At 40.8% G+C, this 13,220-nt stretch overlaps 1 protein-coding gene and 1 long non-coding RNA gene across 2 annotated transcripts; one reads left to right on the top strand and one right to left on the bottom strand.

The window, feature by feature from the left end:
* Positions 1-3,320: 3,320 nt before the first annotated feature.
* LOC132327744 (uncharacterized) lies at positions 3,321-13,175 on the bottom strand. The gene is made up of 2 exons (XR_009486590.1): positions 12,805-13,175; positions 3,321-6,609 (listed from the first exon to the last, which is right to left on the bottom strand). It is a non-coding gene; the product is annotated as an uncharacterized LOC132327744 (long non-coding RNA).
* Positions 8,661-11,903, top strand: LOC132328125 (secreted frizzled-related protein 2-like). The gene is made up of 4 exons (XM_059847893.1): positions 8,661-8,947; positions 9,482-9,651; positions 10,505-10,597; positions 11,593-11,903. The coding sequence occupies exons 1-4, from the start codon at positions 8,661-8,663 to the stop codon at positions 11,901-11,903; spliced, it is 861 nt and encodes a 286-aa protein (XP_059703876.1).
* Positions 13,176-13,220: the final 45 nt, after the last annotated feature.

The raw sequence follows: 13,220 nt of genomic DNA on the forward strand, positions 1-13,220 counted from the left end.
TATGGTGGGAAGCTAGAGCTGCAATCACAAATCCTTTTTCTCTGGATACTCCAGTCTAATTTCAAAATACCTTCCCCTCTAAATTATTTGCTCCTCTATGGTTCCCATAATGAAAGGAGCCTCCTGTGGAGACAGTTATCAATCTCTGATCACTACAACCAGCATGAAACCCTTAATGATATTTAGAGAATGAAAATGGATCCTAAGACCAAAAAAACCATCAGCCTCTCCTGTCTAACTGTAAATTTAATTATTTGTATGATTGTGCCTCCCTGAGCTTCATACACTAATTAAAAGTAGACCATAGTTTAAGAGGTCATTTAGGTACTGTTTGATTTTGAGCTATATCTAAATGATTGCTCTACATTTTTTATTACTTGCTCAGCTCTTTTTGTTGTGTAGCTATTTAGGATGGATTCACCCATTTCACTTCCCAGTAGCTCCACTGGAAGGAAATGTTTGCCCTGGAATGAAGGTAAGGGGCTGTGAAGACCAAGTGACATAACATTCCACAGGCAGGCCCCACAGTCTGCACCCAGATTAGCAAATGGGGCTGAAGTCTGAAGTCTGGACCCTCTAATCCTGGCCTGCTGGCTCAGGGCTCTGCCCAGGTATTGAAATCCAAATAGAGTTTAATCATTAGGGTGGAGACTCCTTTATCAGTGAATTTCTCTTTGAGATAGGGTAATAGAAACCAAATGTCTTTGATGTCAACAGAGGCAGCATGTGCAACATAAGCCACCACAGAGAAGAGGAAGGAGTCTGCCATCTGCCCCAAGGCTCAGAGAAAGAGAAGATATTTTTTCTTCCCTATCTTTTTGTATAGCATATTGCATCTGTGCTTTCTCTTTAAAGACTGATTTGTGGTTTGTTTGGTTTTTGTTTTTTGGGTTCTTTCAAATTGAATTCTCCCTCTTTGCATAGAATGTAAAGCCTTTCATGAATACCAATGGGGCTGTCTCACAAAACACAGGGGGATGAAATGGTTGATTCTGTAATGCTCAGGCTTGCTGTGGGAATGGTTGTGGCAATATGAATTGTCCTTATAGGAACAATTGCTGAGGTTTTACCGATTCTGCAGGCCCAGCATCAGTGTTACAGGAAAGCTCTATGCATTCACCATTAAAATGCATATAAAACGATTAAATAAGAATACAAGAAGCAGAATCCACTTTCTTTTACAAAACTGTTCTAGATGTCTTCTCAGACAGAAAAAAGACTTAAACAGTATTTACAGAGATACCATACCATGATAACAGAGAGAAAATCATAAAGGCTCAAATGAAGCAGCAGTGTCTGTGAAGCCATTATCACATTTGAAATCTAGACCTGCCCATGATGATCCACCTAATACCTGGCATGACCTGCCAGTTGTCTGCCACAGTGCTGCCCTCCTGCTGTCTCTCGAATTCTTCACTCCTCACACAGAGGTGTGATTTGGCTAAGCATTTGTAGTCAAAACAGGTTACACATAAGGCCAGTTGCTTCATTCATTGAACCTTGAAAAATGTTTTGAGTTCCTTGATATATGAGGAATATTGGAAAAAAGTAGATTAGTGGCAGCTACAATAGCAAGTGTGTCTTTTGTCAGGATAGGAAGGTGCCTTGAAGAGACTCCCTTTTGAGGTCATCCTTGTCCAAAAGGTATGGGTAAGGTAATATCTAAAATAAGGAGAGTGAAAAAAAAAAAAATTCACATTGTCAGTGAGTAATCCTTAGCCTTTGAGCACATAGTTCATGGTGCAGAACAGAAAAGAACTATTCCCATAAAATATTTGTATAGCTGTCAGGTAAAAATTATATACCATACCCTATGAATGGACACCCTGATTTGTGAAGCAGTTAGTCCTGTAATTTGTAATTGCCACAGTTAAAAATATATTTTCTCAGAATTACAAGAAGTTTTTTAATATTGTCTATATACACATTAGAGTTCAGAACACAACTATTTGTTTTGAATAGAGTTTAGTACACACCTCTGCACTTGAATTAAAAAGTTTGCAAATGTTTTTAGTTAGAAAGCCCAAAATAATAAATCTCTTTCCAAAACTACACTAACATAGAAACCTAAAGCTAGGATTTATCAATAAAATATATTTTCTCTTTGAAATTTTAAACTTCCATTCTACAGTCTTAAAAAAATATGAATCCTGGTTTGGACAGAAATTTGTAAAAACAACAACAACAACAACAACAACAAAAAGCTGCCAGGATTCTGATGATCAGAAGCTCAAACTCATGTCCAGGGTGTTACTTTGACTATTTCTTGGTAAGTCTTTGGTTTCACCAAGAATATTTGCAACAGGAACGTTTGCTTTGATTATTTAGATTTAAATACATATCCAGTGTCTGGAATGAGATTCCAGTATACCATCAAGGTGTGCCAGAGTAGGTTACACTGGATATGAGGAAATATGTCTTCATGGAAAGAGTTATCAAGTGTTGCAACAGGCTGCCCAGGGAAGTGGTTGGGTCATGTTCCCTGGGAGTATTCAAACGACATGTAGAAGTGACATTTAGGGATGAGGTGTAGTGGGACTTTGCAGTTGTAGGTTTATGGCTGGACTTGGTGGTCTTAAAGGTCCTTTCCAACCTAAATGATTTTATGAATCTATGAATAATTTTGAGTATCTACATTATTCAAGAAAAATTATGCAAATGCCGGAGGGAACATTGCTTAGAGACGATTTGGCCATTATACCTAATTCAGGTATTTGAAGCACATCTGTGTATTTGTGAAACGTTACAGAAATTATTTAAATGTTGCTTACTCAACAAAGTATTTAGGCTGAAATTTGCCTTTTAAACAGGAGCTTCAGGTCTGCTGCTTCCCATGGTGTTAAAGTGCATCGAGCCTGGCCTGCGTGTGTTGTGGAAAGGTCAGATGCCAGGAGCATTTCCTGCGGGTGCCTGGGATACACAGAAGTTAAATGCGAAATGCTGCCAAGCGACTTAAAAGGGATGGGCTCCAGGCGTGCTGGAGTCAGCAGAGCACTCTCCCGGGGTTTTACTTGTTTAACTGATAGAGCTATCTCCAGTGGCAGCTAGAAGCCAGACACGATTTTCAAGACTTAATGTGTTTTTGTCTTATCTTGATGATCACTAGTTGGCTACAGACCGAAGACAAAGAAAGAACAGGAGGGGGAGGGGGAATAGACAAGGTGACGATGTTTACTTTCTCAATGGACTACACATAGTTGGTATGTAATGTTTACTTGGAGCCCAAACAGCTGTTGCCCTGTTTCCCTAGGAAAGAGTTGGAGTCTACTTGTATTCCCTTATGTTCACAGAGGTTTAGAAAAAATTCAGTGAGCTCTGTGTTTAACTTCACTTTTTATTTCATTTGGAGCTGTTTATGACAGACAATACATGGCAGGGGACTCAGCAGTGATAGAAATTTGATAGAGAGAAAACCAGCATCAGCCCAGTTGTCAAAAGACTGCAAAAGCTGCTTAAGTCTCAAAGAAAAGAGGAGCTTTTCTGTGCCTGAAATACATGATATTCCATTTGTCAAATAGTCCTTCTTTCACAAAATTAAATCAGAGCAAAACGAAATTGAAATCCAGTAAAACTGTCTCAAGACTAAAAAGAAATATATTAGCCAAAGCAGCAAACCAATACCAAGGAATAAAAGTACTGTAAGACATTTAATTTTTTTACCTGGGGGAGAACAGAGAAGAATGGCTATTACTACTGGCTGGATGGGGAAGGTGCTCATCTGGTACATGATCAATAGTGTAAAACCCTAAATCCAGACAGACTGTATTTTGCTCCCACCTGAAAGCCATTATTTGGAATTTGCTTACCTCTGGAGCAAAACCAACACTATTGATCCTGCCATGGTTTTTATGGCTGTAAAACGAAAATCCACTTTCTCAACAACAACCGCGCCAGCATCTCTTTCCTATTTTCAGCCACCTTGAAAGCAAATAGCTTCACACAGCATTTAACCACTGTGGTGTTCACCACAAGGCCCTGACATGCAGCACCCAGGGCATGGCCTAAATGCAATTTTGTGAGTGTGCCTCTAGTAAGCCAGTACTGGATTTCAGTTCTTCCTCTAAAATCCCTTTACACAAATTGCCCTGCTCTGCATTGACAGAACATTGCTGGGCAGGACCTCCAGAAGCTGAATGGGTCCATGAACATGGTGATGTCACAGCTCAGATTTGTATGCCTGTGTTGGCTCCTAGCTGGTTATAAGCCACCTCATCTTCCTGTGTCCTTTTTTTGGCCCTGACTGACTTGGCCTACTCAGAAAATGCTACTTACCCAGTTTTTGTGCAGTATTCAACACCCTTTGTGCTTTGAGTGATACTCCTGGGATCTGTCTGGGTACTTACAAGCCCTCTCCCCACTCTTGTAGCATCTGAAGACTTCATATTTGAACATGTTTAACTACAGCATTCCCCCATCATTGCTGACCAGGACAATCTGTGTGTGCAGGAGGACAGTGCAGCAGAGTTAAAACTTCCAGAAGAAATGTGGCAGAGTCAGAAACTAAGTTTGGGTCACCCAAAGCATGGAATTTCTCTTTCACTATTAAAACAAACTTTCCTCTCAGTTAATCAACTGACAGTAGAAAGGGCAGCGCTGAGCATGCCAAATCAGTGAGCCTGTACCAATTTCCATTAGAGATTTATAAGGAAGTATAGTATTTCTGTCCTTTAAAAATGGAACCAATGCTAAAGCCATTGTGGCAGATAAATTAATGAGGCCTTTTCAAAGGCATCCGTGACTCTCTTTCTGCTGTTTCACAGATACCACATGTGGCCTAATTATTTTTTTAATAAAGCAAAGGAAATGTTATGAAGTAAATCCTGCACTGCAGATTAAGGATGTTAGTTCAGCAAAGCTTTCATCAGAACAAGGACCACCTCTCCCCTGCCTTCTTACATGGTTACAAGCTTTGATCTTTGTCTGGGAGCCTTGCATCTCTGCAATTGACTCCAGTTAAAAATGACTCCAGCCAAATATTGCAACAAATGTTTAGATTAAAACCAAAAATCCCTACATCTGCAAATTTGATCTCAACCCCCTGCTTTCTTTGAAGAAAATTTCAATCCTGTTTCTTACTGGGCTCTGATGGGTGGCTCCTGGTTAATCTCTGTCTGTCTCCCTGGTAACAGTCAAAGGAGAGGACTCAGAGGTGGGCAGGGAGGGAGCCTCCAGCCCTGCTCCTCTTATCACGGTCCATCAGCAGGTGTCCCTTGCTCATATCCAGGAACAATAAATGCAGCCTGTGGCTAAGGGAACCACCACACAGCTTTCTTCAGAAGTCTCAAAGAGCAGTAGCTGGACTCCAGATTTTGAGATCTCTAACTGTGTGCAGGCACTGCAATTGCCATGATAATCTTTCTTTTCCACTTCAGTCAGTCTTTGTTCAAACACCCTCTACAAACATATATCACTCTAAACAGTAATACTGAGCCACCAGTTTTTGTGCAATCTGAAGGTTTAGATAGTGTGGCAACAGTAAAACAGTTTACTGTGTTCACAAAATCAATCTGTGTGTATATTTGCTTGATGTTTTTTCCCCACCGTGAAATGAGCAGCTGAGTGTTTGCAAAAAAAAGGAGAATTTATGGCACAGCAACATGGGTGCTGCACATTATGCTTCTGCCAACATCTGCTGACCTATAGCACTCTCCAGCCAGTGGCAACCTACTCTGCATGCTCACTTTTAATAACTGTTCTGCAAGACTCCTGCTAAAATAAAAATTACAATGGCTTCCTATCAAACCAAGTTCAAAGGTAACATCTGCTCATGAAGAACATGAAAATAATTGAGCCTGAACCGAAGCACTGTCCCTTACTTAAAAGTGACCTGGGAGTGAAAAGGATGTCAAATTGGTAAATTCCTTAATAAATTATGACACTGAAAATAGCACAGGGTAAGAAATTTGACCCACTTGAACCAAGTCACTTCCAGAAGAGAATCAGAAGTTCCCATAAATGATTCCTGACAGAAGATGGCTATCAAAAATTACTGAATTATGGATAATGATCTCACTTCAGAACCACCCTTGGACCCAGTACTGTGATGGGCATCCAGCAAAAGCATTTAGGCATATTTTTCTCTTGAAACTGGTGACAATTCTTCAGCCCTTGAGTCCACCAAAAGTCAGCTCTCCAAAGGCAAAGCATCAAAAGATAGTTGGATGCCTTTAAGAGCCTAAAAGTTACTTTAAAGCACAGCTCCACACTGGCTCACAAATGACCTCCTCCCTGGGAAGCCTGGCAGGAAGCTGTCTGAGACACAATTATTTATTTCTAAGACAGTTCCTATGGAGACTAAGTTTGCCAGGATAGGTATATTAGATGATCTTTGTCTCACACACTCTCATTATGCTTGCTTCTGTTCTGTCCATCAGTCGTGATTCAGGGCACCTCTCAAACCAGCAGCCAAGGTTTTGGGCACAGCCAGAGCTCAGCCCAGCACAGCTGAGGCACAGGCTGGTGTAAAGCTCCGGGCAAGGCACAGCTCCTCCTCCTGCAGAGCAGCACCAAGGGCACAGCCAGAGACTCAGCACCCTCCTTAGCTGGAGTAACCAGGCTGGGTCAGGTTTCAAGAGGAGTCAGGTTTTCTTGCAGGTTGTGAAACAGTCACTGAGAAAAACACAGAGAAAAACATCTAAATCATTGAGAGACCAAATAATCTTTCTTAGTCTATGTTTTATAACATTTAGAAATCTGCATGTAATACCAGGCTCCACACGCAAGAGATCTTTCACCAGAGATCTTGCCACCTACTTTCAGATAGCAATCGGATGAGAGAAGCATAACAGAAGAATATCACTGGAGACAAAGAGGAATTTGATTAATTTCATAAAATTACAAGACAAAGGGCTGTGCAGTTGGCTCAGCCTGGAACTGCCTCTTCTTGGGTTAAGAAACTTTGTGAAGTTGTTCACTGCAAAATGGTAGCGAGAGGAGCTGTGTGGAAGTGTGCCCTGCAGACATACCTGTGTAGATTTAGCAAGGATGGGACTCTTACTGCAGGCTCTAGCTGCCTAAGAACTACATGGAGCACCTGTCAAAGGGAAGCTATCATCAGGCCTAAGTCAGCCTGGTTAGGTGTTCAGTTCCTCTGCTTTGAGGTGAGCTAAGGGATACAGAGCCACATTTGCTGGGATAAAAACACCATTTGGCAACAGAGCATGAGAAGAAAAACTGACAGTTGTTTTAAGTACATTTTTAGTTCCTGAGACCTTGCATGCTGTCATTTTTTTCTATTTATTTAAACAGATATTGTCATTTTACTAGTAGCTCAGAGTAAAGATGGCAGTTAAGGAGGAATCAGTTGGGTGCTGTGTTTGGTTTTAAAGATGCTAGGATTAGTAACCTAACCCTTAAGTATAAACATGTAAATTATGTGTGATGCTTTGTCTAACTGTGCGACATCTCAGTGTAAGCACAAAAAGCTATAGTTTCTTAAGAAATGTATTTCAATCAAGCATCAGTAATACTAGATGATACACTATTATGAACATACTTATTTTACAGTAGATCCACCTACAACTTATTAATACCTAAACATTTCTGCCAATAAATCATGTAAGCAGGTGTGGAAGTAAAAATAAACATCCATAACTAACTGGAAAAAAAATACTTTCATCAAATAAAAAATCTCCACAAAATGCTTTGTTTAGATCTTCAGCTTTTAAAATCCATAATCTGACTTTTCTGTTCATAATATGTAAACTATGCATTACTCAGATGCTTTTTCATCTTAATTAGTTCCCATCTTCTCTATAACAAAAAGCTATGCTAACAGTGATAACACCTTTTTTTTTTTTGCTATGAACAGGAAAAGTACACATCTGGTATAATTTGCTTTCATACACTTTAATATAATCATAGTTTATTAATAAATAGTTGAAATGCTGCATTATTTGAGCATTTTTAAATGTAGACAGCTTCATTCAAAATAATAAAAATTTGTTACTGCTTTTTTCCTGAATAAATACTGATAGTCACAACAGTGCTACAAATTCAATTCTGTATTTTCAGGTGTCTATTAAAATTAATAGAAGTTGAGTCCTTTAGCATGTCGCAGAATAGGAATCCAAATTTCCAGTCAAAATACTCGGTTAATGGCAGATGTCTGTCTCTTTTACAGTGCTTGACAAAAGAAAGTGCCTCTTCTACATTGTAAAACTGTGGAAGAGACATGGGCCATTAGCACAAGCAAAACATTTTCACTTGATAAGTCAATCTGGGCTGGTTTTCCTGTCATGTCAGCAGTGTCTGAAAACAAAGGAGACACAGAAGCCCCAGGAGACAGCATGTCTGCCCAACCCTTTTTCTGGGGGATCTCTTAATTTGTTTTTGAAAGCACAGTGACCCTTCCAGGTGTCAAAGTTTAATATGCTACCTAGCATGCTGCAGCCAGTGACACCGTGGGACGTGAGAAAGGCTTTTCCAAATCAGTGTCCTTGGGGAACACGCATCTATACTTTTTCTCCACCTCCCTGGCTGTCACAACAATCCCTTGATTAGGCAATAAGACCTGGTCTTGTCTCAAGTGATTTGATAAGCAGTTGATAACCAAGAGTTCATTAAGCTCTTGGGATATATAAGCCACAAGGTTTTCAGCAGGCCACTGCACTTGAGTGGTTTGACAGCTCCCTGTTCAGCAGCCCAGGAGTCACTGGAAGATGTTATTGACTGCAAAGATACTTGTTTTTGCTGTGAATTGTTTCCTAAGAGTGGCAACAGCCTTGGACATTGGATTATCCACGAAATGCGTGGTGATACCCAAGGAGATGGGCATGTGCCATAAGATTGGATACTCTGAAATGAGACTTCCCAACTTGATGGGACACACAAGCATGGCAGAAGTTATCCTAAAATCCAGCACCTGGCAGCACCTTGTACAGACAGACTGTCACCCCCACGTGAGGACGTTCCTGTGCTCCCTGTTTGCACCCATCTGTTTAGATACGTAAGTATCACAGCACAGCACAAAACTCCAGCCTTTATTTGCCAGAACAGGAAGGAAATCAAATGAATGTTTATCATAATCTAAAGGTGATCTCCACTTTTTATGAAGTAATTCTGTTAGCTTTTTTGTACTCATCAAAAAAAAAAGTACTGAAAACTTGTTCCACTTCGATTTTAGTTTGCCTTGGGAACATGAGATGGTGTTGTCAAAGGATAAAATGTTTTATTTTGTTACAGCTGAACTTTATTCTTATTCATTTAGCTTGAAGCACCTACTGTGAATAGAATCAGGCTCATACTGAAGCTTTTCTCAGGTTGTCATAAATGCATTTTTAAAATCATAACTAGATATTGTAAGCTCAGTCCATACAGAGACAGCTTGCATAATTTACACAGCTGCTGCTTCTGGAATAATATTATTATTGAAGGATGTTAAATGTCAGCAAGGCTGTTGTACTTTGCCCAGGAATCAGAGCTGCGACAGTTTCTGTTATCCCTGAGCTCCCTGCCTGAGCCCGGTATTGCTCGCACCCAGGTTCATCCATCCCTGCCGGAGCATGTGTGCCGCTGTCCGCGCCAGCTGCGCCCCCGTGCTCCTGTGCCACGGGCAGCCCTGGCCGGCCAGCCTGGACTGCGACCGCTTCCCTGGCGACGAGGACACGTGCCTGGCGCCTCTCACCAAGGACTATAACTACCTGCACAAAGGTAGCTCGGAGGTGGGGAGGGGAGGGTGGCCGTGGCCCGTGTTCCCGGGGACGCTGTTCCCAGGACAGACATTCTGCGGTTCATCAGCGCAGCCCGGTGTGGCTGCACTGCTCCAGTGTCCATGCGGAGGGGCGGCAGAGTGCCAGCGCTGGCGCCCGGGGCTCCGCGGCAGGGGCTGTGCTGCGGTAGTGCAGGAAGGCAACATCACCCTGCCCAGCTGTGGGCAGTGCCATCCACAGCAGCACACCTTGCTGGAATTGCTTTGAGGTCTCTTTATAGTCTTACCAACGGCCCTTGTCACAGATGATTTTATATGTACAACAAACTGGTTCTCAAATCATCTTAGGAAAATTGGGATGGTTTTATCTGATTTTCCTTAAAGAAACATGAGTTATCTGGCATAAATATTCAAATCTTTTTACTAACTCTATGGAAAAGAGTAAGGTTAAGTTGCTGCTAGCACACCCAAATTCATGTATATTCACAGGCTTAGTGCAGCTGAAGCCTGAGGGACTGACAGAATCACCTAACCCCTAACCTAACCTAACCCCTTACCACCCACTGTAGTTGTGTTAAAATTTATACTGTATTTGCTACCTTATTTGTTGTTGATAATTGATCTTGTCAGTCAAAACAAGGGCTGAATGGGCATGGAAAATGAAACTCCTTTTCATCTCTAGCCTTGTTTTCAGAGAAGTGTGTTGACTTTTTACCTATTATCTCTGGCCCTGTATTTGATGTGTATTTTGTCTGTCATTTCTGTGGTTAAACAGTGGGTTCTCAGCTTTGGCAGCAGAAAATTAAAACTAATTATTCTAAAAGATAACAACAAGACTTTGTAATTTCTTATCAGTCCTACCAAAGCCTACCTGCCAGACTTGCCCAGCAGTGGAGGAATTCTTTACACACAAAAGAGTTCTTGAAGTTTTCTGTGACAGTAACTTTGGTAAGTCCTTGCTAATGTATCTGGTGTTAAAGAGACTAACAACTCTTCTTCTGAATGCTTTAAAAGTAGGATTACAATTAGTGACAGTTTCTGCAGGGATTTCAAAGGATTAGGAGTTTGGCTGCTAACTTAGCTTTAGGTTGATTTTCAGAATAAGTTATTTCTAATCTAAATATAAGGAGGATTTATTGTGCATGAAAGAATTATCAATGATCTGGTTTCCTACCAAATAGCTGTTCTGGTCTAGTTGGCTACAACATGCTTTATGGAAAATATTTCTGTCAAAAGCAGCCAAATAAGCAAATTTGCCTTTTATTAGCATTTAAACAGAAAGTAAAGCTTTAGTGTTTTACCAGTATATAGTGTATCTGTGCTACTTTTGTGAATGAGTTTTTTTGTGATACCTAACTTACTGAGAAGGAGTGGAGTTTGCCCTAGAGACTTCCTGGAAAGCCTTTGATGGCAGTGCAAAGACTTTCATCAACTTTGGATAGCATTAGATCAAGAAATACAGACAAATGTCATGCTACAAAGTCTTGATGGAGTCAGGTGGGGTAGGTAGATGCCTATAATGAGAAGGGAAAATTTAAAGGGCTGGTGTTAGCAAGCCATTTTTGCCTAGGGGTTCCACACGTGGTCAAGGTGAGTTTCAGGAAAATTACTTGGGCAGTTGCTGGGCAGTTTTGTCATACAAGAAGACCAACAGCTTACAGTTTGTAATTACTCAAAGTCTGACATAACATGGTGATGGTAAAAATAAATTACTCATGCTTGTGAAAATATTTTTTCCTAGTCACCTATTTCAATGGAAAAAAAAAACCCTTTACTACATAAAAAATATTTTTCAAAAATATTTTCAACTTCTGCTGGAAAAGGCCTCACTATACTCTGTCAACATAAATTATGATCATATTTTAAAGGATTTTTCACTGGTACTGTCTTCTATTGCATTTGAGAAATGGTCTGACTTGCACTTCCTTTTCCTTTTTCCTTAGCAGTGAAAGTAAAGCTGTCCAAGAAGAGAACAGCATTTGAGGACCAAGAGTATAACATTGAATGCCAGGTGGAATTCAATACCCAGGGCTCACTATTGCCCTACGAAACCCAGAGTATGATACAACAGTGGCTGCTAATTAATGAAAAATGTATAGAGAGGATGACTCCAACCCACCGTCCCATGGTGTATCTCCTTGTGGGGAACATTGAAGAGGGCATCATTTTAGTAAAACAGGTTTATCGCTGGCAGAGGAAGGACTCCCAGCTGACTTTGGCCACTCAGAAGTGGAGACACCATAAATGCTTGTAAATATTTATCATATTATTTGTAAAAAGATGATTATATTTCTCATGCCAAACCTGTCTTGTAAATAGGAATGTATTATAAGTTGAATATAAAGCTTTCATTTCCTTTTAAATGGTATTGTAAGTTGAACTCAAACCACATTGTTATCAGGCTTCCTTTTGGTAGTGTTACAGCTGCTCTCGTCCTGTTTGAACTTGGACAGCTATGGATAAATGTTTCTTTGAGTTATGATTAAAAAAATTGTAATATGTACAAAACCCAGCATAAACCAGTTTCACATCCAGCTGCTTTCAATGTATTTGTCTATACCACTTGCTCTACCATTTTCTCCAATTACCTAAACTTTTCCTTGCCTAATGTTTAATGAATCGGCCTCATTGTTTCCCGTTGGAAGGAGGCAGCCCTCTGCTGGTCGCTTTCACCGGAATCAGAGTGGAATAAAGAGAAGAATAATTAACACGGTATGTTTGGCCCCAGTCGCAAGAAAATTTGGTTACTGGGTGTCATAAATCAGATCCCTGCTACTGAAAAGTCTGTTTTCATTTTCAAACACATTACAAAAATTAATTTATAAAATTTACCCGTTCTCCAAATAATCTGCAGGGAACTAATGGAGTCAAAAATATTTTACAAAAAATTACAGTAGGCACATGGTTAGCATCCTCATGGTCAGTGCAATACACTGAAATTAAAGACTACACGAAGATGGGCAGAACTTGACTTAATTTTAGTTTTATAAATGTATATAATAAACACAGTAACAGGTGGTAATACATAAATTAGAAACTATTTCAAAAATACAGTGTCTATTATTATATTTTCTTGAAACAAATACGAGGCAAGTTTATGGCAAGTAGATTTCTCAAATTGGCACCTGTAATGATCTGGGTTTCGGATACATTACCCAAAAGTGCAGCTTTGCATCAGGTTATGAATTGAATGCGATGACACCAGTTCCATCACTTTCTACCATGAACTGGGAAATCTAGTAGAAAAAGGCGAGGGAAAAAGCCGCCAGTAATCGGAGAAGCTGCGTACAAGTCCCAGCCCGTCTCGGAGGGGCAGGAGAGGCATCAGCGCCCGGACATGTCACTCTGCGGAAATGGACGAGTCACCCCTTTGGTCCAGGCTCTTTCTTTATTTTTCATTATGCCAGAGGATGCCACACAGCCCGGGGCTGGGGGTTGTTTCGCTCTTGGGTCAGTTCCACGCTAAAACCCCTCCAGCGGTTGCACTCCCCGGAGCTCCGCAGCGCCTCTCGAACCGCGCCTCGAACCGCCCACAGCCGGGCCCGGGGCGGGGCCGCGCTCGGCACGCCCA

The sequence above is a fragment of the Haemorhous mexicanus genome, chromosome 5 (genome assembly GCF_027477595.1).
Source record: "Haemorhous mexicanus isolate bHaeMex1 chromosome 5, bHaeMex1.pri, whole genome shotgun sequence".
Classification (NCBI taxonomy): Eukaryota; Metazoa; Chordata; class Aves; order Passeriformes; family Fringillidae; genus Haemorhous; species Haemorhous mexicanus.

What these genes read in the sequence shown, in the direction of transcription:
- LOC132328125 (XM_059847893.1), top strand. Translation starts at nt 8,661, where the DNA reads ATGTTATTGACTGCAAAGATACTTGTTTTTGCTGTGAATTGTTTCCTA. An exon ending in GCACCCATCTGTTTAGATAC is followed by an intron (nt 8,948 to 9,481) that starts GTAAGTATCACA and finishes GCTCGCACCCAG; the next exon opens with GTTCATCCATCCCTGCCGGA. An exon ending in TTTCTGTGACAGTAACTTTG is followed by an intron (nt 10,598 to 11,592) that starts GTAAGTCCTTGC and finishes CTTTTTCCTTAG; the next exon opens with CAGTGAAAGTAAAGCTGTCC.